Raw genomic sequence first — 26529 nt, 5'->3', positions numbered from 1 at the left:
TAAAGGGATCTGCAACCCCATAGGAGGAACAACAATATGAACTAATGAGTACCCCCCAGAACTCGTGTTGGCCATCAGTGGAAAGAGAGGCCCATTGGTCTTGCACACTTTATATGCCTCAGTACAGGGGAACACCAGGGCCAAGAAGTGGGAATGGGTGTGTAGGAGAGAGGGGAGGGCATGGGGAACTTTTGGGATAGCATTGGAAATGTAAATGAAGAAAATACCCAATTAAAAAAAACAAATCCAACCTTACACATGAACATATGTATGAAAATACTATAATAAATATATTAAATTTTATGCTAATCTAAAAAAAGAAAGAAAGAATGACACTGGCATCTAGAGACATTATTACTAACCACCTGCCCCAGAACTTGAGTGCATACACACACATACAGACACACACACACACACAGAGTGCATACACACACACACACACACACAAACAAACAAACAAACAACAGTTTAATATCTCCAAAGGTATATTAAAGGCTTCATTTAATCCAGGTATATATGTTTTAAAACCGAAAACACAATTGTTATATGATTCACTGAGAAAGACAGAATCTTGGTAAGTTTTGCAACATAGAATTGGAATTTAAAATTGATTTAAGATTTAGGGTTGTGATAGTTTTACATTCTTGGGTTAGGGAGTGGCACCATTTAGAGGTGTTGCCTTGTTGGAATAGGTGTGACCATGTTGGGTAGGTGTGTCACTGTGGGTGTGGGCTTAAGATCCTCATCCTAGTTGCTTGCAGCCACTAGGATGAAGATGTAGAACTCTCAGCTATGCCTGTACCATGCCTGCTTGGATACTGCCATGCTCCCACCTTGATGATAATGGACTGAACCTGTAAGCCAGCCCCAATTAAAATGTTTTATTTTTTTATAAGACTTGCCTTGGTCATGGTGTCTGTTCACAGCAGTAAAACTCTAATTAAGACAAGGGTATACATAAAACTTTCAAGGAGTAAATGTGTAATTAGAACAGACTACAAAAGCAAGGAAACATTCATGGGTGAAAATACATAAGGCTTATAGCAAAGAGGTGAACATAATGTCATTTATTAATAGTATAGGGCAAGAGATACGGGGAAGACATTGGAAGGCATTAGAAAGAAAATTTATCACCTGTATTATTTAAAACATACATAATTTCACTTGTTCAGCTCAATTATCACAGTGCATTTATTTACAAGAAACAGAAACGCAGGATACAATTGAACATGCCTATGTTCAGTAAGTTGGGAATAGAATCAGGATCTGAATCTGCATCATAGTGTAATATCACTGCACATCTGTAATTTGACTTAGTTTTCCTGTATTTTCTATCTTTTAGTGACATAGTGATATACTGAGAAAAAATCCACAGTAGTTAAAGGACTAAACAGTACATTTTAGCTCTTTACATTTGAAGAGACTTCACAATAATTTGATATAGGAAGAGGCACAAAATATGTATGAGCTGTTTGGCCTCTCTTCATTCTTCATATTCCAGAGGGCTTAAGCTAATTTAAAGCTAGTTGTTGGAATTTGTAGTTAAATACAAGATGAGAAGATGAGACATGAGGTCAAAAATGCAGCTACAGCAGTAGCAGCAGCAGTAGCAGCAGCAGCAGGTGCTCTGGGAACTAAGTCTGCAAGCCTGTAATAAAGAACTTCAATTTGCACAGAGAGCTCAGCGCTTCATTACTCTGGGCTTCAAGGACGTAATCTTCATGTATTTGTTCAAAGTAAGAATTGGAAATGACATGTAATTCTGTAAAGTATAGTGTCAGAGACTATCCCGTGAGAAAGTGATCCCTTCACAATCTCCTTAACAAGTCAAAGGGCCTTGTGTTAAGAGCTGGTTGCCACCCCCTTCCTCCTTATTCCCTTCCTAACACCTAAGGCTGTAAAAATTGAATAACAGTCCCCTCTTCCCTATCTCTTCCTGAGTTCCCATGACATCCAAGGACATGAGCTGCACCTGAGCCCAGCTTGACTCTCAAGGCTGAGGAAGATCAAGGTTCCGGAGATAAGATGCAAAGTACCTGCTGCTTGGCGCCTGACTTCAACCCTCATGTCAGCAGATGCCCACTCCTTTGTTCTTTGTATAATTCTCCCTCCACCCCTCCCATATTCCCCTCAATGTATGCTTTAAAAGGAAGGCACCTCAGCATAATAAACAAGACCTTAATAGGTTCAACCTACTTGGTCCTCCGGCTCTTCTTTCTTTTCCTCCCATTTCCTTCCAGGTTCGAGGTCCGCCTCGCACCCACGAATAACTGAATCCCGCGGGACGGGATAGTATAGCCAGGCAACAGGATCAAAATAAATTGTATGAACTATTGAAAGAATTAATAAAATTTATGTACTTCAAGAAAACTGTCCAGGAACTGTGTGAAGAATATTTTGATGAAGTGACACAAGTCAATATGTAGAGTAGCAAATATAATGCCACGTTGCCATGGAGTAAGCAAGCAGTCATGCTCATGGAATGAGGCCACAATAAAAATGCCTGGGGAAGCTTCCTTAGAGGGTAATGTGCCTTCATACACACTGTCACACAATGTCAGCATAGTGCATCCCAGCTCCATGAGAGAACAGTGGATGGCTCATGTTTGTAAACCTCACAGGCTTTCCTCAGCCTGTGTCTAAGTGTAATCCACAGCTTTTCCCTGTAAGAAACTGTATGCATGAGTCTATTAACTTTGGGTGATTTTATGAGTCCATCTAGTACATTCTTGAGGTAAAGACAGTTTGAGAGAGTTGAGACTGACGATGTCAGAAGTGAGGGTAGACATGAGATCTGTGACCTAAAACTCTGCCCTTTAGTGCCATGATTTGATGCTATGTATTTTAAACTAAAAGTCAGCAGATTCTTTCTTATAAAGAAGCTTCACAGGGGGAGGATGTTTTATGGACATCCCTTTACTTTTGCTGCCCATCTTAAATTCTTATCCAAGGCTACTTTGTTTTTAAATAACCAGATCCAATGAGACATGTGGGTCTGCTTGTAGCTCTCTATTTGGCACCTCTGTCTTTTTCTACTCTTTAATTTATTCACTTTTTGAGCACTTAACACACTGTTATACTTCTCATGGCTTTATTAAAAAAAAAACTTCAAAATATAGTAATCTAAATCATGCACATTTCCTTTGAGGAAATTGTATATAATCTGTTCTTCAGACCCACTTTCCCCCTCTCTCTTTATACTGCTTCTGTTAACAAATTTACAAAGAAAGATTTAAACTATGTCAAATCTTTCATTTAAAATTTTCAGAAATCCTGACCTTCTGTTTATTGGCCTGAGAAATAGCGAGAAGTGGATCCACTTACTACAGCACTTCTTCTCCAGGAAAGCAGATGCAGGATACTGCTTGTCAGCAAATTATAACTATGTCGTACCACATTGGTAATAATGAGAGTTGTAATGTTTTTCAGTAGTAAATATAAAAAAAAAACGACATCTATACTTATAATGACTTTACCTTTTTTTAAAAAAATCAAAATATAGTAATCTAAATCATGCAGATTTCTTTTCCTTTGAGGGAACAGTGTATAATCTATTCTTCATAGTATGGCAAACAACTCTAAAAACATGAGTTCAAAAATGCATAAACAGGATTGCTCCACTATACAAAACATAGAAATGCAATATTAATTATATGAAGGGTTTCATGGACCTAAAAGAACAGAGGCAGCTGCACCATGAAACAGCTTGTCAGAAAGATATAAAGGCAGGCCTATTCCAGAGTTCAAGGTCAGCCTGGGACAGGGAGAATTTAAGCCCAGGCACTATAGGAGTAGTGATCTCAGAGCTGGATCCCACCTAGCTAGCTTATTTTCTGTTCTTACAAAGGCCAACAGATCTCTGAATTCATTTACAATGTTAAGTAAAATGTGCTTGCTGTCTTTTCCTAGGAGTCAAGGGGTTAAGGTAAAAGGAAATGCTGAGTGATAGGATAATCAATAGGAAACTTGGGGTGGAAGATTGAATTGATAGATAAATAAACCACTAGACTTTGGTCTGCCAGAGTTGAGCTGTCTGGCAATCTTCAGAAAGCTGTCTCTATCAGAAGACAGGATATCAGCTTGTACCCACAATTTGACTGGAGTTGTTATTTTTGCTTCTCCTGAGCACCCTTTCCTCAAGACCCCTCTCCAAGCTGAGGCTGGTACTTGGCACAGTCCTGTTCCAATCCAAGTAAATGTAATTTATAGATTTAGTGAAATCTCATTCAGAATTCCCATGACATTCTTCAAGAAACAGAAACCAAAACATTCTAAAACTCTTATGGAAAGACAAAAGACCCTTGATAGCCAAAGAAGCAATGAACACACACACACACACACACACACAAATGCTGGCATGATTGTCATTCTACATTTCAAGATATGTTAAGGAGCTATAGTAACAGAAAGAGCATGAAAATCTCCTTTACATGTGCAATGCCATTTCATTATAAACTAATTTGTATTTCCTGATGAGTTTTCATGTGGTTTTTTTTGTCACTAATATCTTTATAAAATATCTATTTGAAACTTGGCTAGGTTTTCAAATGTTGCATGGTTGTCTTTTTATTGCTCATGTATAAAAATGTTTTGTAAAGTTTCAATTTCAAATACATTGTCTGATATGAATTACAAGCATCTAATTACAGTACTGAATTTGCAGATTTCATTTTCATAGCATAATGTGAAAAGAAAAATTTAAATACTTTTAAGTGGTCACTATCAGAATAGGAACCATGAAGGACACGGAGGATGAGTTAAGCATTTGCTCAGTTTTCTCTCACCAAGGCTTAGTGGATCCCTGACCAGTCCTCTGATTTCTGTGCATTTCTAGAATGCATGTTAAAGAGGCATACATGGAAGGAGTGCTAAACTCTTGTCTATAGGTGCTTCATCTAATTGGTGTGTGCACGCGTGCGCACACACACACACACACACACACACACACACACACACATTCTGGAAAACCTGCTGGTGATTGTTGTGTAGCAAGTGAAATTAAAAGATTTTGGTAAACTTTTTGCCCTGTGAGACAAAGATATCTTTGTAGAATTTTGGTGGTTCATTGTAGGACTGTGAAAGTCAGCCTAGTTCCTTGTCAAGCACAGGCTGGAAACCCTAGTGACTCTGAGATGCAACAGGGTCAAGTAGGCTCCTGACAAGAGGCCAAAGCCCTCCATAGATTTGTGTCCTTCAGTCACATAAAGCCAATGGCCCAAATCTCCACAGGTAGAGGATGTGATCACAGGTCAAGTAGCCTCAAGCCAGATGTCCATTTTAATGAGGTACCTAAAGGCCTGGAGGCTTAGCCAATGAACTCCCCTTCCCAGCCATTCCTCCCTGCAAAAGGTATTTAAACTCATGCCCTCCCGGACAAAGTGGGGTATGGTTTTATTCATCTACTTTATGCCATGACAATAAATGTTTTAAAACCATGTACTGCCTCTTTTCATTGGGTTCTGCAGTGGGGAGCAATGGAGCAGGCTTTTGCCTAAAGAACTGGCCATCTAATATCCTGCAGAAGGCCTCTCAGTGTTCCCAGCAATGGCCTCCACCAAGCCAAGCCACCTGCCTAACAAGCCAAGGACTCTCTCTCCCTGTGGAATTCAGTCTGAGCTCCCAACCTTTTCTCTGGATTTTCAGGGGGTCCCCACTCCATCCTCAGCTCTTCTGCAGCATCCAGTGGTGCCTGGGTGCCCAAGAGCCTGAAAAACAGATGGTCCCAGCCTCCCCACAGGCCCCAGGATTCAGCTCTGGCTGTCCCTGGGACCTCAGACTAGGCTTCCCCACCCCAGGGCAGTGTCCCTCTGCTTCCCATGGCCTAACACCTGCCCCAAGTCAGCATGGGATAAGCACACTCAAAACTTGCCATGTCCTGCCTCCAAGAGCAGCCTGAGCCCTATGGCTGAGTGGATACAGGGACCCCCTTCACCCTACAGTTCAATATAAAAATGAGATTCATTCTGTGCACGAGAGGCTTCCTGATGGCTTAACTACGAGTTTTCTTTCCTCGTTTTACCTCTTTGTACTTTAGTATTATACCCTTATTTCCCCATGGTATATTTTTTGCCATCTGGGAGAATTTCTTCTTGCTTGAATTCAAAGTGAAGGTTCTCTCATGCTTGACACTATGTAATTGCTGCAGTTGTATCTTCAAAAGTGAGAAGAGATTATGAAGTGATATTGATTTCTTTCAATATTTTCTTTCCCATCATTACATAATGATGGGAGCCAATTTCATCATAAAAGAAACTGGAATTATGATTGATTTCATTGATCCATACTCCTGGAAACCACATCTTAAATAGTGCTTTCTCAACCCCCAGTGCAACCGTGATAAACAGTGAAATCATTACACCCCTCCTCAATAATCAGTGGGTTCTTTATAAAAGTCTTATGAAATAGCACTGTAGCTTCTTCATAATGAAATAAGATTCTAACACCTATAATAGAAAGGAAACCTGTTTATCAATCAATAATATTTTATTCAAAATTGGAACAAATATTTGCTAAAATACTTATCTTATTTACTGCCCATGAATACAGAAACATTGTGTGCTTAGCATAATATTCTGTAATATGGTTATTCTATGTAAGCTTATTTACATATAAGTTCTTTTCTTAATAAAGGGAAAAAACTGGAAGAATACAAGTCATAAGCTCACTGTCAAACTTCCTTGCAAAAAAATATCACCACACGATCTCGAATCTGTTTGGTTCTCACCCCATAAATAAGAGGGTTAAGAGCAGGGGGAATGATCACATATAAGTTAGCAAGGAGGATGTGGATATACCGTGGAATGTTGTGTCCAAATCGATGGGTCAAGAAGGAGAAAAAGGCTGGAGTGAAGAAAGCCAAGATCACACACACATGGGAGCCACAGGTATTAAGAGCTTTGAGTCTGGCTTCCCAGGATGGGAGTTTGAATACAGCATGAAGAATTTTCGCATAGGACAGAGCAATCAAAACAACATCCAGAAGTATCATAGATATGAGTATTAATCCAAATAATACATTAACCTTGATGCTGACACATGCCAGTCGAGCAATGCCCATGTGCTCACAATATGTGTGTGGTATGATATTGTGTCCACAGAATGAAAGCCTTAGAATGAGAAATATAAGTGGAAAAACCAAAATGAAATTTTTAAATAATCCAACTCCAACAATAATGCAGATTGTTCTGTTGGTGAGGATAGTGTTATATCGAAGAGGGTTACAGATGGCAATGTAGCGATCAAAGGCCATAGCTACAAGCATGAATGTTTCGATGCCTGTAAACAGATGTATGAAAAACATTTGAGCTACACAGTCCCTAAAGGCAATTTTATGGAAGCCAAACCAGAATATACCAAGTGCTCTGGGTACAGTTGCTGTAGACAGACCCAAGTCAGTAACAGCCAGTATGGTCAGTAAGTAGAACATAGGCTGGTGAAGGCTGTGCTCAAGATGGATTACAAAGAGAATGATGACATTCCCTAGGACAGCAATAAGATAGACTGTTCCAAATGGCAAACCAAGCCAGAACTGCAACTCTTCCAGTCCTGGGATTCCCAAGAGCAGGAAGGAAGAAGGATGAATCCATGAGCTGTTGCCTGGTGACATGCTGTCAGGAGCCTCTGATGGGTATATTCATTTGAAGGAATCTACACAGGACTTGACAACACTTTATCAGCACTAATAATGAACAAGAACAGAAAGGAGGTCATTAGTGTTCCTTCTCACTGAGTGTACAAGTGTGTTTACTTCATATTTTCTCTCTTTCTTTTCACTCATGTAAATGGAATATGAATGTGAATATTTCTTAAGAAATAGATGAATATTTAGACTCTGTTCCATATGACCTAAATGAAGTTTTTTCTTCATGTAGACCAAGTCTTGTGTGGATATGAGCCTAACCAGGTCACACAGGCTTCTGTATAGGCCTCAACATTTTGAAATATATATTTATGAATTGTGGGCAGGTATTATCCAACTGATAAATGATTACAAGCTCAGACCACAGATAATATTGTAGCTTTCGAAAATATCCTTCAAATGGCACTTTGATATCATGATAAGATACTACTGCTGAAGACATCACTCATTGGAATTATGTAACATAAAATAATCAAGTCAGTACTGACCTGGAAGCTCCATCCCTCCTGAATAATTTTCAAAAAAACTCGTAGATCCTATGTACACTACAAGAGAAAAAAATAAGCAAGCATCTTTGACATCTAGTAACAATTGGCCTGGCAAGATAAACCCACTAGTGCAATAATATGGTAATAACCAAACTTTTTTTCATTTGATTTAAAGTCTGTTCCAGAAACTGAAGAAATGGCTTGGTGATTAAGAATGCATAGTGAACTTCCAGAGGACCCAAGTTAGTTTTCCACCACTCATATAAGGCAGCTTACTATAACCTAATACTCCAGCTTCAGGGGAATGTGCCCAAACCTCTAGTCTCCATGAAAACTGAATTCACATGCTTTTAAACACACACACACACACACACACACACACGAGAGAGAGAGAATTTTAGTAATAATAAGGCCAACTCCACAAAACAGAACTCATGCCTGGTGCCATTAAGTGGGTCCAAAATCCATGATCGGTCAAATCATACCCCTATAGAAGAACCTAATACTAAATGAACATTGTAATATTCTTATCTTTATATCCATAGATCTGGTTATTTCCCAACACTTATTAAAGAAGAAGAAAACAGATTATATATGCATATGTGAAATTCTTACGTTTTTAAAAACTATAATAACCCTTTTGCTTTTTCTATATTTGGGTTGATTTTTATTTTGTCACCAATGGGTAAAGATCATTATTTTGATCTTTGAAACCAGGATTATAACTTATGAGGCCATGGTTTGTAAATATTCAATGCAACATTATTGAACTTGGATATGAAGTTATTACTTTTGGAGAGACTAATTCAGCCTTTAAGCACTAACCCTTGGACTTTCATTCATGTCTTCTATCCCTCAAGTCTATGTTATGTGCTTACTTCTTTTCAAAATAATCCATATTATTGGTTCCCACGAGGGAAAGAGTAAATGATATTGCAATTGTTGTCATCATCATTATTACCATGAGAATTTAAAAATTTGCTACTCAAAAAGGAAGGCAAGAAGCAATATAGTTCCTGAATTAACGAAATTCCCTCACATTTGGGCCAAAGGAATACCTCTACCATCAACATGAAGCTGTTTTATGACATCTTGATGGTTTCTGTCTTCTTCTCAAAGTTCCCCCACTCCCCAACCCCCATGGATTATGCTACAGTTCAAGTGCTTCATTCTTCATTTGTTTCTTGGGCTGCATCTCTCATTATAATAAGCACTGCTTGATTTCTCCCAATTTATTCCTGAAATGGTTTGTATTACTTCTGATGTCTCTTACAATTGTAGTCAGTTTAAATTCACCTGAGGTATATTCCCTCCAATCCTATTCTCCAGGACTTGATAACGATGTCACATTTTTAAATAAGGACCAAAGGTGAGAGGCTTGCTGAAAATAATCTATGAACAGTAGACCCTTGAATTAGCTAAAATAGTATTAATAATGAAAAACAGAACACATTTCTATGAGCCAAGGAAAACAAGATGCTGTGCAACATGTAGAAACTTAAGAGCATAGGAAATCAAAATTAAAATTCAGAAGAATAAGAAGCATGATTGGTGAGAGGAAACAGAAAATTAAAATCTCTAAATAGAGAAATTTCACTGTTAGAAGGATCAGTATGAGGAACAGAAAGAGGAACCAGTATGAGCCTCCTCTCTGTCCTTAACCTGTCCTGTGTAATTCATTCTCAAAAGACATTTTCTGATCTCAGAGCATTTGTATTTAATACTTGCCACAGAATTCTCTGATTCCGCTACAGGATGTTCTCTGTGACTATTCAATCAGGTCAGAATCTCCATCTAATTTTGCTTCATGCAGAATTGGAAGTGTGGATTTATTGACCACTATCTCCATTACCACATCTTGAACGTAGCTGACAGCCAAAATACATTTGTTGACTAAAGATTAAATATATAGTAAATTCTTCATTTTAATTCTTGATTAAAAGTCCATATATCATACGGATAAAAACAGAATCATGTTATCTATCTGCTGTTTGGGAATATAGAAACAAGAAAGTAAATGAATTCTCATGAGAGGACTTGGTAGGTACATGAAGAGATGAGTCTTATCAGAAGTCTCTGTGAACTGGGGCTGTCAACAAGTATGATATAACACAGAGAGCTTGTTGAAAGTAAACTAAATATAATTTAAGAAGCAGCTGACCATTACAATCAGAATTAGACAGCCAAAATTAACTGAGGGTCTTTATCATAGTTCATCTTCATAAAGAATCAGATCAGTTACACTATTATGCAAGCTGTATCAACTTGAAAAGCCATTTGAAAACCACTGAAAATGTGACTTGGTGCATTTTCTAAAATCTGAGATAAGTCATTTTTTTTTATAATGTTGACTTATTTTTAACATACATGATTCTTTTCTCCACATTACGGTGTCAAAACCAACAAGATTATACAAGGAGAAAAGAAATGAGGTATGAACCTTGCAAAACCTATCAATAGGGAATCATGGTTGCTAGAAAATTCAGGAGGCATCGGTTAGGAGAGAAACGGACTCAGAAAAGAAAAGGGAAAGAATTGCTGCAGACAGCCTCATTTGGCATGTCACCTGTTGAGAACTTCTTCCTGAAAGAGCTTCATTCATACTTAAAATTAACGACAAAAACATGAAGCTGGTTAAAATGTGTGCATAAAAGCAACACTAAGTGGATTCAGCAGCTTGTATTTATATACTTATTTGTATATAGTGATGTTTAACATATACATGTAACAATAGTAATTAAAGAAAAGAGCTGTGGAAAGAGGCAGAACTGGGGTCTGTGGAGGGATTGGAAGTGGGAGACAGAGGAAAAAATTCATGTAAATGCATACACATGCATGACACATGAAGTTCTAAAAAATAGATTTCAGAAATATGAGTAATAAAACAACAAAGACAAAATTAAAAGAAAAAAAGCAACTTTGAGATTTTTTTCAAGTATTCTCCAGTGTTAGGGGAAAATGTTTTCTCTAAAACCAGAGTTGTTCCTCCATGAAAATAAATGAGCAGACATAAGTTAGCACAACCACTGAGGTCTCAGACTGTGACTGTCTGAGGGAAATCTCATATTTTGATACTCAAAGCTATTATGTCAATGCAGGAAAGATTTTCCTACCCAACTCATGCAAAAATCGATAGAAGTGTAGCTATAAATACATCTTTGAGGAATAGGGGTTGTATTGCATTTAAGTGGTAGAGATTTTACCCAGTATGTGCAAGGACCCAACACTTTAACAAAAACAATTTAAAAAGTACAATATCATTATCTGATATAGACATAGTAGACTTCAGACCAAAAAGGGATTAGTGTCATGTTAATTGCTGTATTTGTGGGAAGAGTAGAAGCAATGTTTTTTTTTTAATAAAAACTCTTAATTTAAATTGCTGTAGTCTTATTTACTTGCTATAATTTTGATTTTGTTTGTTTGTTTTAATTTTTGGAGACTTTGGGGGGGGGTGCAGGGCCTGTCTATGTAACAGCCCTGGCCATCCTGGATCTTGCTTTGAACTTGAAATTAGAGATTTGCCTGCCTCTGCCTCACATGTACTGGATTAAAGCTATGTGACACTACTGTCTGGCTACTTTGCTGGAATAGCAGAATAACTGGAAGAATGTGATACAAGAACCAACACACACGTAGATACAAACCGGAATGGGAAATACAGTGAGTGCCTTTCAGACATTGCCTATAAGTGTTTGGGATTGGGCAGGATTGAATTACTTTTGTTCTTCAACATGAGTTACAAAGAGTTAAAGAAAAAAGTTATGATTTGGAAAAACATTAAGAATACCAATTCCAGTGTTAAATAATTTTCAAATCACCAGTAACATGATACATTTCAGTAATACTGTTCTAAAAGACAGAAAGCCAAGAAAAAGAGCAGTTACAAAGACAGAGGTAGAGAGACAGGAAAGGAAACAAACAAAAAAAGGAGATAGAGGTTGAGGAGAAATGCAACAACACTGCAGCAAAGGCAACATTGTGCTTAGCTAGACTTTTTTAAAGACTCGCATCATACAAAATTAGTTACTGTTAAAAATCAAATAAAGAAAACAATAAGCTGAGCAGATTCTGTTGAAATACTACCAGCTAGAAATAAGCCCATAAACATTTTATCTCCTCCAAATTAATCTTTGAATTATATACAAATAATGTAAGAATTAAATCAATAGATCTTACTTCAAGACTTAATTATGTTACCAAATTCACATTGCAGCAAAGTTGATACCAAATTCACCAACTTCAGACAGAAGTGCTGTTCACAGAACCTGCAGTCATAACTACTCCATGGTGTCAAACTAAGGCTCAAGTTTATACTGGAGTTTAAAATCTTCCTCTGTGACCAAGAAGTGTCACTCTCCTAGGTCTTTGTGGTATCTGATCACAAAGACAATGTGTAATTCTCACACAGACCTATGGACATAAAAAGTACACTGGCAAGGGACCCCTTGAGACTTTAGAATTTCTCCCTTTAGTTCCCCAACTTGCATAATTCTATAATTTTTAACTTCTTAATTTCTAATTACTCTGTTCCAACTCATCCCCCAAGAATATCTGAGCCAGTGTGAATTCCCTATCTTGTTATCTAGGTCTGTTATATTCTCTCATGATTGGGCCATTTTTAAAGCAATACATCTTCTTGCTCATGATTAAGTCAACCCCTAAGGACTCCAGCTTACCTGGAATTTAAAAGCCATGCATTTATTCAGTTATGTTTCATGTTTGTGTTTCTTTCCCCATGAAACCAAGTCTTATTTAGATTATACTAATCACTTATAAATATGCAAATAAATATCTCTAAAGCTCAGATATTAAGTGAACCAGTAACCTTTCTTTTGTTTTTTCCTTTCTTTTGTTCATTGAAAATATGTTTTCAATGAAATAAAATTACATCACCCCCTCCTTTCTTTCCTTGCCCCAGCTACCCTCATTCAAACCCCTCCCATGCTCTCTTCACTCTCAAGTTGATAGATATCCTTTTATTAGAACCAGTAGAATTTCTAAGAATTCCACCTAAATTATCTTGGAAGGTAGTTAGAATATTTAAAAAAAAATACAGATTCAGATAAAATACACTATTTTAGGTCATCACATGAATAATATATACTGTGATGTATGTGGTCATGGTGTCTGTATGTCTTCTGTATTGTATATTTGTGTGAAGATATTTGTAAGCCTTTTTATTAAAAGAAGAGAGAATAATAGTCTCTCACTGGACTAGATCTCACCAAGTTGCCGAGATTTTTTAGGACCCTGTCTGTTTGATGCCCCCACAACAGTGTGATTACATGAAAGTACCTCCAACCCTGCTTTTTTTTTAATTTTTAATATTTTTATTACATATTTTCCTCAATTACATTTTCAATGCTATCCCAAAAGTCCCCCATAGCGCCCCCCACTTCCCTACCCACCCATTCCCATTCTTTTGGCCCTGGCATTCCCCTATATTGGGGCATATAAAGTTTGCAAGTCCAATGGGCCTCTCTTTCCAGTGATGGCCGACTAGGCCATCTTTCTATACATATGCAGATAGAGACAAGAGCTCCGGGGTACTGGTTAGTTCATCATGTTGTTCCAACTATGGGGTTGCAGATCCCTTTAGCTCCTTGGGTACTTTCTCTAGCTTCTCCATTGGGAGCCCTGTGATACATCCAATAGCTGACTGTGAGCATCCACTCCTGTGTTTGCTAGGCCCCGGCATCGTCTCACAAGAGACAGATATATTTGGGTCCTTTCAGTAAAATCTTGCTAGTGTTTGCAATGGTGTCCGCGTTTAGAAGCTGATTATGGGATGGATCCCTGGATACAGCAGTCTCTAGATCGTCCATCCTTTCATCACAGCTCCAAACTTTGTCTCTGTAATTCCTTCCCTGGGTGTTTTGTTCCCAATTCTAAGAAGGGGCACAGTGTCCACATTTTGGTCTTCATTCTTCTTGAGTTTCATGCGTTTAGCAAATTGTATCTTATATCTTGGGTATCCTAAGTTTTGGGCTAATATCCACTTATCAGTGAATACATATTGTGTGAGTTCCTTTGTGATTGTGTTACCTCACTCAAGATGATGCCCTCCAGGTCCATCCATTTGGCTAGGAATTTCATAAATTCATTCTTTTTAATAGCTGAGTAGTACTCCATTGTGTAAATGTACCATAATTTCTGTATCCATTCCTCTGTTGAGGGACATCTGGCCAACCCTGCTTTTTTACATAGGCTATGATCCTCTAACTCAAGTATTCAATCTTGTAAGACAAGTACTCCACAAATGAACTATCTCTCTTGAACCTGAGCCTGATTTGCATATGAGGGGTAAAAAGCAATTACAGTACATGTAATCTATTGGACCTACAGTGACATCTCAACAGTGATAAAGTAAAAATAAAAACAATAGGCACTTACATAATCCCATCTAGGCAAAGACAACATAATAATGCTGTCAAAAACTGGTTTCTTATTTTCAGATGTTATTGAATATATCACACAGACACACACACACACACATACACATATATGTATATATATATATGTATATATATATATATATATATATATATACATACACACACACACGTACATATAGAGGAGTGAAAGAGGAAAGAAGGAGGGGATATTTACAGACAGCTACGAGTCTATGTGTAGGGTACCAGTCTATACAAATGGTATCCATCAGAACTGGCTAGATTATCCTGAGATTATAAACATCGATACAACATGTTAAATTGTATTATGTTATGATATCATTTAACTTTATAGGGTAAAACTATTAACCTCACTAAGCAAAAATTCCTGCAATTTATACCTACAGATAAGAAGATATTAAATGTTAATATATTATCAGATAACAAGGCCATCATTAATGAGAACAATGTATTCTAAAAATCAATTAACAGTACAAATTTTGATAGATATGCTCATTGACTTAACAATGTATACATATAGCAAATTATCACTCTTCATACATTTTCTGTAGCTAATCTTTGATTGAGTACTAACCACTTTTTAAAAATAAGGACATCATTTAATTGGGGCTGGCTTACAGGTTCAGAGGTTCAGGTCAATAACATCAAGCCTGCTAGGAGGGGACTGGCTACCATGTGGTTAGTAGGAGGGTCTCAAAGTTCATCCATACAATACCACACTTCCTCTAACAAGGCCATACCTACTCTAACAAGGTCACACCTCCTAATAATTTCACTCACTGGAACAAGAATATTCAAATCAGTACAGTGGATTATTCAGAATTTATTATTAATGTGCTTAATCTGTTCAACATGTCATTTCCATTAAGCAATCAGTCACCATGGTTTTTTGGTATACTTTCACTGATGACTTTTGTACTGGATATTCGTTGCTTTTACAGTTTTCAACAGACTCATAAATTTTCAAGCATTATTTTTTCAAGTATTTATTTTGTCCCTCATGCCCCCATTTAGTAATTTTAATTGTATAGATATTGGTCCATTGAGGTCATATTGCAGCTTTTCTGGTGTTCTGTTTATATTGTTCTTTCTGCCTCTTTTTCTCTAAGTTTCACTTTAAATGGCCTCTACTTAGGTTCACTAATATTTTTTTCCTCAGTTTGCAATCTGCTGACAATTTCAGTCATCACTCTGGAACAAAATTCTAATTCTTGCTACCAAAACTGCTTGGTCCTTAACCATAGATCACAGAATTAAGGGCTAGTGGGACAACTGTATAAAGATTGGCCAATAAAATGTGGATATATTGGGATACATTGTGGCCAAAACAATGTGTCCAGAATGAGAAAAATGGTGGAGTAAAAATTGTGAAGATAATACCTATATGAGCACCACAGATATTGAAAGCCTTGAGCCTGGCCTCCCAGGAGTGTTGCAGAACACTAGGATCCTGACATAGGAAGGCATAATAGGAACCACATGCTCTCCGGTCAGAAAAGTGCCGGGGTAGCTAAGGCACAGGGTCGGCTGACACTCGCCAGCTACCCACAACACCCGCCACAGGAGCTTAAGACTTCTGGTGAGTGGAACACAGCTTCTGCTCCAATCCAATTGCGAGCAGGACCTGAGACTGCATTAGTTAGGGAAGCAGAAAACTGGCCTGAGTAGGACCACAGGCCTCTTCCGGCCGGACCAGCACCGGGATAGCTAGTGCGCAGGGTCGGCTGACACCCGCCAGCTACCCACGACCCCCGCCACAGGATTTTGAGACTGCTGGTGAGTGGAACACAGCTTCTGCTCCAATCTTTAAACAGTGACAACGACAACAACTAACCCCAGAGATTACCAGATGGCGAAAGGTAAACGTAATAATCTTACTAACAGAAACCAAGACCACTCACCATCATCAGAACCCAACACTCCCACTTCGCCCAGTCCAGGACACCCCAACACACCAGAAAAGCTAGACACGGATCTAAAAGCATATCTCATGATGATGGTAGAGGACTTCAAGAAGGACTTTAATAACACAGTTAAAGAAATACAAAGGAACACTGGTAAACAGGTAGAAGACAGTAAAGAGGAAGCACAAAAATCCCTTAAAGAATTGCAGGAGAACACTGCTAAAGAGTTACAAATCCTTAAAGAAAAACAGGATAACATAATCAAACAGGTAGAAGTCCTTACAGAAAAACAGGAAAACACATCCAAACAGATGATGGAAATGAACAAAACCATACTAGACCTAAAAAGGGAAGTAGACACAATAAAGAAAACCCAAAATGAGGCAACACTGGAGATAGAAACCTTAGGAAAGAAATCTGGAACCATAGATACAAGCATCAGCAACATAATACAAGAGATGGAAGAGAGAATCTCAGGTGCAGAAGATTCCATAGAGAACATCGGCACAACAATCAAGGAAAATGTAAAATGCAAAAAGATCCTAACTCAAAACATGCAAGAAATACAGGACACAATGAGAAGACCAAACCTACGGATAATGGGAGTGGATGAGAATGAAGATTTTCAACTCAAAGGACCAGCAAACATCTTCAACAAAATTATAGAAGAAAACTTCCCAAATCTAAAGAAAGAGATGCCCATGAACATACAAGAAGCCTACAGAACTCCAAATAGACTGGACCAGAAAAGAAATACCTCCCGACACATAATAATCAGAACAACAAATGCTCTAAATAAAGATAGAATACTAAAAGCAGTAAGAGAAAAAGGCCAAGTAACATATAAAGGCAAGCCTATCAGAATTACACCAGATTTCTCACCATAGACTATGAAAGCCAGAAGATCCTGGACGGATGTTATACAGACACTAAAAGAACACAAACTCCAGCCCAGGCTACTATACCCAGCCAAACTCTCAATTAACATAGATGGAGAAACCAAAGTATTCCACGACAAAACCAAATTCACACATTATCTCTCCACGAATCCAGCCCTTCAAAGGATAATAACAGAAAAAAACCAATACAAGGACAGGAACCACGCCCTAGAAACAACAAGAAGGTAATCCCTCAACAAACCTAAAAGAAGACAGCCACAAGAACAGAATGCCAGCTTTAACAACAAAAATAACAGGAAACAACAATTACTTTTCCTTAATATCTCTTAATATCAATGAACTCAACTCCCCAATAAAAAGACATAGACTAACAAACTGGCTACACAAACAAATCCCAACATTTTGCTGCTTACAGGAAACTCATCTCAGAGAAAAAGATAGACACTTCCTCAGAATGAAAGGCTGGAAAACAATTTTCCAAGCAAATGGTACGAAGAAACAAGCTGGAGTAACCATTCTAATATCTGATAAGATTGACTTCCAACCCAAAGTCATTAAAAAAGACAGGGAGGGACACTTCATACTCATCAAAGGTAAAATCCTCCAAGAGGAACTATCAATCCTGAATATCTATGCTCCAAATACAAAGGCAGCCACATTCATTAAAGAAACTTTAGTAAATCTCAAAGCACACATTGCACCTCATACAATAATAGTGGGAGACTTCAACATGCCACTTTCGCCAATGGACAGATCATGGAAACAGAAACTAAACAGGGACACAGAGAAACTAAGAGAAATTATGAATCAAATGGATCTGGCAGATATCTACAGAACATTCTATCCTAATACAAAAGGATATACCTTCTTCTCAGCACCTCATGGTACCTTCTCCAAAACTGACCACATAATTGGTCACAAAACAGGCCTCAACAGATACAAAAATATTGAAATTGTCCCATGCATCCTATCAGATCACCATGGACTAAGGCTGATCTTCAATAACAAAATAAATAATAGAAAGCCAACCTTCACGTGGAAACTGAACAACACTCTTCTCAATGATACCTTGGTCAAGGAAGGAATAAAGAAAGAAATTAAGGACTTTTTAGAGTTCAATGAAAATGAAGCCACAACATACCCAAACTTATGGGACGCAATGAAAGCATTTCTAAGAGGAAAACTCATAGCTCTGAGTGCCTCCAAAAAGAAACTAGAGAGAGCACACATTAGCAGCTTGACAACATACCTAAAAGCACTAGAACAAAAGGAAGCAAATTCACCCAAGAGGAGTAGACGGCAGGAAATAATCAAACTCAGGGGGGAAATCAACCAAGTGGAAACAAGAAGAACTATTCAAAGAATCAACCAATCAAGGAGCTGGTTCTTTGAGAAAATCAACAAGATAGATAAACCCTTAGCCAGACTCACTAGAGGGCAAAGGGAAAGCATCCTAATTAACAAAATCAGAAATGAAAAAGGAGACATAACGACAGATCCTGAAGACATCCCAAACACCATCAGATCCTTCTACCAAAGGCTATACTCAAAAAAACTGGAGAACCTGGATGAAATGGAGAAGTTCCTAGACAGATACCAGGTACCAAAGTTGAATCAAGATCAGGTTAATGATCTAAACAGCCCTATATCCCCCAAAGAAATAGAAGCAGTCATTAATAGTCTCCCAACTAAAAAAAGCCCAGGACCAGATGGGTTTAGTGCAGAGTTCTATCAGACCTTCAAAGAAGATCTAATCCCAGTTCTTCACAAACTATTCCACAAAATAGAAACAGAAGGTACTCTACCCAACTCATTCTATGAAGCCACAATTACTCTGATACCTAAACCACAAAAAGACCCAACAAAGATAGAAAACTTCAGACCAATATCCCTTATAAATATTAATGCAAAAATCTCAATAAAGTTCTTGCTAACCGAATCCAAGAACACATCAAAACAATCATCCATCCTGACCAAGTAGGTTTCATCCCAGGGATGCAGGGATGGTTTAATATACGGAAATCCATCAACGTAATCCAGTATATAAACAAACTCAAAGACAAAAACCACATGGCCATCTCGTTAGATGCGGAAAAAGCATTTGACAAGATCCAACACCCATTTATGATAAAAGTCTTGGAAAGATCAGGAATTCAAGGCCCATACCTAAACATGATAAAAGCAATCTACAGCAAACCAGTAGCCAACATCAAAGTAAATGGTGAGAAGCTTGAAGCAATCCCTCTAAAATCAGGGACTAGACAAGGCTGTCCACTTTCTCCATACCTATTCAACATTGTACTTGAAGTCCTAGCCAGAGCAATTCGACAACAAAAGGAGATCAAAGGGATACAAATTGGAAAAGATGAAGTCAAAATATCACCTTTTGCAGATGATATGATAGTATATATAAGTGACCCTAAAAATTCCACCAGAGAACTCCTAAGCCTGATAAACAGCTTCGGTGAAGTAGCTGGATATAAAATTAACTCAAACAAATCAATGGCCTTTCTCTACACAAAGAATAAACAGGCTGAGAAAGAAATTAGGGAAACAACACCCTTCTCAATAGTCACAAATAATATCAAATATCTTGGCGTGACTCTAACTAAGGAAGTGAAAGATCTGTATAATAAAAACTTCAAGTCTCTGAAGAAAGAAACTATAGAAGATCTCAGAAGATGGAAAGATCTCCCATGCTCATGGATTGGCAGGATCAACATTGTAAAAATGGCTATCTTGCCAAAAGCAATCTACAGATTCAATGCAATCCCCATCAAAATTCCAACTCAATTCTTCAACGAATTAGAAAGTGCAATCTGCAAATTCATCTGGAATAACAAAAAACCTAGGATAGCAAAAACTCTTCTCAAGAATAAAAGAACCTCTGGTGGAATCACCATGCCAGACCTAAAGCTTTACTACAGAGCAATTGTGATAAAAACTGCATGGTACTGGTATAGTGACAGACAAATAGACCAAAGGAATAGAATTGAAGGCCCAGAAATGAACCCACACACCTATGGTCACTTGATCTTCGACAAGGGAGCTAAAAACATCCAGTGGAAGAAAGACAGCATTTTCAACAAATGGTGCTGGCACAACTGGTTGTTAACATGTAGAAGAATGCGAATCGATCCATTCCTATCTCCTTGTACTAAGGTCAAGTCTAAGTGGATCAAGGAACTTCACATAAAACCAGAGACACTGAAACTTATAGAGGAGAAAGTGGGGAAAAGCCTTGAAGATATGGGCACAAGGGAAAAATTCTTGAATAGAACAGTAATGGCTTGTGCTGTAAGATCGAGAACTGACAAGTGTGTCCTCATGAAACTGCAAAGCTTCTGCAAGGCTAAAGACACCATCAATAAGACAAAAAAACCACCAACAGATTGGGAAAGGATCTTCACCTATCCTAAATCAGATAAGGGACTACTATCCAATATATATAAAGAACTCAAGAAGATGGACTCCAGAAAGTCAAATAACCCCATTAAAAAATGGGGCTCAGAACTGAACAAAGAATTCTCACCTGAGGAATACCGAATGGCAGAGAAGCACCTGAAAAAATGTTCAACATCCTTAATCATCAGGGAAATGCAAATCAAAACAACCCTGAGATTCCACCTCACACCAGTCAGAATGGCTAAGATCAAAAATTCAGGTGACAGCAGATGCTGGCGAGGATGTGGAGAAAGAGGAACACTCCTCCATTGTTGGTGGGATTGCAAGCTTGTACAACCACTCTGGAAATCAGTCTGGCGGTTCCTTAGAAAATTGGACAAAGTACTACCGGAGGATCCAGCAATACCACTTCTAGGCATATATCCAGAAGATGTCCCAACCGGTAAGAAGGACACATGCTCCACTATGTTCATAGCAGCCCTATTTATAATAGCCAGAAGCTGGAAAGAACCCAGATGCCCCTCAACAGAGGAATGGATACAGAAATTATGGTACATTTACACAATAGAGTACTACTCAGCTATTAAAAAGAATGAATTTATGAAATTCCTAGCCAAATGGATGGACCTCGAGGGCATCATCTTGAGTGAAGTAACACAATCACAAAAGAACTCACACAATATGTATTCACTGATAAGTGGATATTAGCCCAAAACTTAGGATACCCAAGATATAAGATACAATTTGCTAAACGCATGAAACTCAAGAAGAATGAAGACCAAAATGTGGACACTGTGCCCCTTCTTAGAATTGGGAACAAAACACCCAGGGAAGGAGTTACAGAGACAAAGTTCGTAGCTGTGATGAAAGGATGGACCATTTAGAGACTGCCGTATCCAGGGATCCATCCCATAAGCAGCTTCTAAACGCTGACACCATTGCATACACTAGCAAGATTTTACTGAAAGGACCCAAATATATCTGTCTCTTGTGAGACGATGCCGGGGCCTAGCAAACACAGGAGTGGATGTTCACAGTCAGCTATTGGATGTATCACAGGGCTCCCAATGGAGAAGCTAGAGAAAGTACCCAAGGAGCTAAAGGGATCTGCAACCCTATTGTTGGAACAACATGATGTACTAACCAGAACCCTGGAGCTCTTGTCTCTATCTGCATATGTATCGAAAGATGGCCTATTCGGCCATCACTGGAAAGAGAGGCCCATTGGACTTGCAAACTTTATATGCCCCAATATAGGGGAATGCCAGGGCCAAAAGAATGGGAATGGGTGGGTAGGGAATTGGGGGGCGCTATGGGGGACTTTTGGGATAGCATTGGAAATGTAACTGAGGAAAATATGTAATAAAAGAAAAAAAAAAAAAGAACCACATCCAGGAGCAAAAGAGCAATATTGATAAGAATAAACATGATGTTGACTCTGATGGTGATACAAACTAGACAGGCAATGCCCATGTGCTCACAAAAAATATGAGGGATATGATGCTCACAGCTTTTAAGAATGTGGGAAAGAACTCTGAAAACATGACCTCAAAAATATATAAACAGAATTTATTGGCTATGTAAAATATTGGGGTGCAATATGAATTATATGAGGGGTTTCATGGACCTAAAAGAACAGAGGCAGCTGCACCATGAGATAGATTGTCAGAAAGATACAAAGGCAGGCCTATTCCAGAGGTCAATGTCAGCTTGGGTCAGGGAGAATTTAGGCCAAAGCATGATAGGAGTGGTGATCTCAGAACTGGATCCCACTAGCTAGCTTATTGTCTATTCTTACAAAAGCAGGCAGATCTCTGAATTCATTTATAATGTTAAGAATAATCTCATTGCTGTCTTTTCCTAGGATTCAAGAGGTTATGATAAAAAAAATGCTGAGTGGTGGGATAATCAAGAGGGAACCTGGGGTGGGTGATTGATTTGATATTTAAATAAACGACTGGACTTTGGTCTTCAAGAGTGGGGCTGTCTAATTATCTTCAGAAGACTGTCTCTATCAGAAGACAGGCTATCATCTTGTACACACAATTTGACTCTAGTTGTTCTTTTCACTGCTCCTGAACACCACTTCTTCAAAATCCCTCTCTAAGCTGAGGCTGGTCCTTGGCACAGGCCAGATCCAATTCAACTAAATGTAATTTACAGATTTAGTGAAATCTCACTCAAAATTCCCATGACATTCTTCAAAAAACAGAAACCAAAATATCCTACAACTCTTATGGAAACACAAAATACCCTTGATAGCCTAAGAAACAATGAACACACATACACACACACACATAAAAGAAAAGAAAAACAAAAGGGGAAATCAATGCTGGAGTGATTACCATTCTACATTTCAAGATATGTTACAAAGCTATAGTAACAAAAAGAACATGAAAATATCTTTTAGGTGTGCAATGTCATTTCATTATAAACTAATTTGTATTTCCTGGTGAGTTTTCATGTGTTTTTTGTGACTAATCTCTTTATGAAGAGATTATCTATTTGAAACTTGACTAAGTTTTCAAATGTTGGATGGTTGTCTTACTACATGTATAAAAATGTTCTGTAAAGTTGCAATCCAAATATGTTGTCTGATATGAGTTACAAGCATCTTTTTACAGTATTGAATTTGCAGATTTCAATTTCTTAGTATATTGTAAAAGGCAAATTTTAAATAATTTTATGTGACCAGTACCAGAATAGGAACTATGAAGGTCAGAGGATGAGTTAAGAGTTTTCTCAGTCATCTCTTAACAGGACCCACTCTCTGATTACAGCCCGTGTCTAGGATGCATGTGAGTCATACTTGCCATCTAGAAGAAATCCTTCATGCTTGAAAAGGGCTCGAAACTCTTGTCTATCTATAGGGTCTTGTCTAATTGGCACACACATACACACACACACACACACACACACACACACACACACTAGAAGACACAGTGTTTGTTGTGTGGCAAGTGAAGCTAAAAGATTTTGATAAACTTTTTTCACTGTCTTAGCTGAAACAAGATATATGCAGAGACTCATTCTGTGCACAAGAGGCTTCCTGGTGTTTAACCTAGAAGTTTCCTTTCCTCTTTTTATTTCTCTGTACTTTAGTGCTGTATCCTTATTTCTCCATTGTACTTTTTTTCCATTTATGCTTACTTACATATAAGTACTCCTCTTTAGAAAGGAAAAAGACTATAATACTACAAATCAGAGGCTCACAGTAAAACTTCCTTGCTAAACAATATCGTCACTGGACGATCTTGAATCTGCTTGGTTCTCATCCCATAAATAATAGGGTTAAGAGCCAGGGGAATGATTACATATAAGTTAGCAAGAAGGATGTGGATATATCGTGGAATATTGTGCCCAAATCGATGAGTCAAGAAGGAGAAAAGGGCTGGAGTGAAGAAAGCCAAGATCACACACACATGGGAACCACAGGTATTAAGAGCTTTGAGCCTGGCTTCCCAGGATGGAAATTTGAATACAGCCTGAAGAATTTTCACATAGGACAGAGCACTAAAATAACATCCAGAAGTATCATAGATATGAGTATTAATCCAAATAATACATTAACCTTGATGCTGATGCATGCCAGCCGGGCAATACCCATGTGCTCACAGTATGTGTGCAGTATGATATTATGCTCACAGAATGAAAGCCTTAGAATGAGAAATATAAGTGGAAAAAACAAAATGAAATTTCTGAATAGTCAAACTCCAGCAATAATGCAGATCATTCTGTTGGTGAGGAGAGTGTTGTATCGAAGAGGGTTACAGATAACAATGTAGCAATCAAAGGCCATAGCCACAAGTATGAATGTTTCCATGCCTGTAAACAGATGTATGAAGAACATTTGAGCTACAGTCCCTAAAGGCAATCTTATGGAAGCCAAACCAGTATATGCCAAGTGTTCTGGGTACAGTTGCTGTAAACAGACCCAAGTCAGTAGCAGACAGTATGGCCAGTAAGTAGAACATAGGTTGGTGAAGGCTGTGCTCTAGATGGATTACAAAGAGAATGATGACATTCCCTAGGACAGCAATAAGATGGGTTGTTCCAAATGGCAAACCAAGCCAGAACTGCAACTCTTCCAGTCCTGGGATTCCCAAGAGCAGGAAAGAAGAAGGATGAAACCATGAGCTGTTGCCTGGTGACATGCTGTCAGGAGCCTCTGATGGACAGACTCATTTGAAGGAATCTACACATAGACTTGACAACACTTCATCAGCACTAGTAATGAATAAGAACAGAAAGGATGCCATTAGTATACCTCTCATGAAGTATAGAAATGTGTTTTCCATCATATTTCCTCTCTTTTTCTCTTTTCACTAGTGTAAATGGAATATGGATGTGAATATGTTTTAACAAGTAGATGAATATTTAGACTCTGCACCAGTTAAACTAAATGAAGTTATGTCTTTATATAAACCAAGTTTAGTGTGGAGGATGAACCTAGCCAAGTCATACCGACTTCTATATAGGCTACAACATTTTGAAGTATGACTTATGAATTGTGTAGAAGTATTATCTGACTGATAAATGATTACAGGTCAGACTGCAGATAATATTTTAGCTTTCAAATTTTTCCTTCAAATGTCACTTATATAACTAGGACTATGAGTAAAAAATATGAGTAAAAAGAAAGCCATGGTCTACTTTCATGTATAATGAATGTATCTCTTCCCTGCTCCTTAACTTGACTGTAAATAACTATAATCAGGGGACAGTGCTAACCAAACAACATAGGCTATCAACTAAAAGCCCAATGCCATGTATGGGTTACCTCTTCTTGAGTTGTTGCTTACAGACTATTGCCAGTGTTTTGGTTACCTTCTAGAACACAAGACACTATTGCTAAATACATCACACATTTCAGTTATATAACATGAAGAAATCATGCCAGTATTGACCTGGAAGCTTCATCCGTCCTGGATAATTTTCATAATACTGGGATATGCTATATACACTACAAGAGAAAAAATTCAACCATTTATGACTTCCAGTAAAAATCAGCCTGGCAAGATAAACCCACTAGTGCAATAGTAACATGAATGTTCTGGAATAAACCAAACATTCTTTTCATTGGATTTAAAACCTACTCAACAAACATTAGCTCAGTGAATAAAAGTGTATAGGGAACTTCCAAAGGACCCAAGTTAGGTTCCCACAACTCACAAAGGCAGCTTACTATCACCTATTACTCCAGCTGCAGGGAAAGGTGCCCAAATTTCTAATCTCCAGGAGCACTGCATTCACATGCACGCACATACACACACACACACACACACACACACACACACACATACACACACACATACAAATGAGAAAATAATCATAATAATAATCATAATAGCAATATTTAATAATAATGTCCACTCCAGAAAACAAAACTCATGCCTAGTGCTACTTAATGGAACAAAACCCCATGGCTAGCCAAGTATTAACCCCTATCTATATAAGAACCTAATATTAAATGAACATTGAAATATTCTTATCTTTATATCCATAAATCAATCAGGTTATCTCTCAACACTTATTACAGAAGAATAAAATAAATTGAGTCTGCACAGGTGAGAGTGTAGACTACAGAAGCTAACAGCTTCTGGGACAGGCAGGAGCCACAGAGCATCTAAGGCAGGCCTCTTTTCGGGCTCCAGACATCCCGGCACCTTCTCTGCCAGAGGAGAGGTGTCCAACCCGCCTGGGAGGATTTTGCTGGAGCACCTGAGGGAGCCATCTTGGTTCCTGGATTCCGCTAAGACTAGTCTGCACAGGTGAGAG

General features: G+C 38.1%; 1 protein-coding gene and 1 pseudogene across 1 annotated transcript; both read right to left on the bottom strand.

Annotated features, from left to right (window-relative positions):
- Nucleotides 1-6667: 6667 nt before the first annotated feature.
- LOC110287915 (olfactory receptor 52E8-like) lies at nt 6668-7606 on the bottom strand. Its single transcript, XM_021154408.1, has one exon. It carries the CDS (start codon nt 7604-7606, stop codon nt 6668-6670), a length of 939 nt encoding a protein of 312 aa, XP_021010067.1.
- Nucleotides 7607-23960: 16354 nt separating this feature from the next.
- On the bottom strand, nt 23961-24905 carry LOC110298022 (olfactory receptor 52E8-like; annotated as a pseudogene).
- Nucleotides 24906-26529: the final 1624 nt, after the last annotated feature.

This window comes from Mus caroli, unplaced genomic scaffold (genome assembly GCF_978045245.1).
Source record: "Mus caroli unplaced genomic scaffold, Mus_caroli_1 scaffold_8, whole genome shotgun sequence".
In the NCBI taxonomy this organism is placed as follows: domain Eukaryota; kingdom Metazoa; phylum Chordata; class Mammalia; order Rodentia; family Muridae; genus Mus; species Mus caroli.
Note: the sequence above shows the minus strand (reverse complement) of the source record. Positions and strands in the feature narration are given on the sequence as shown.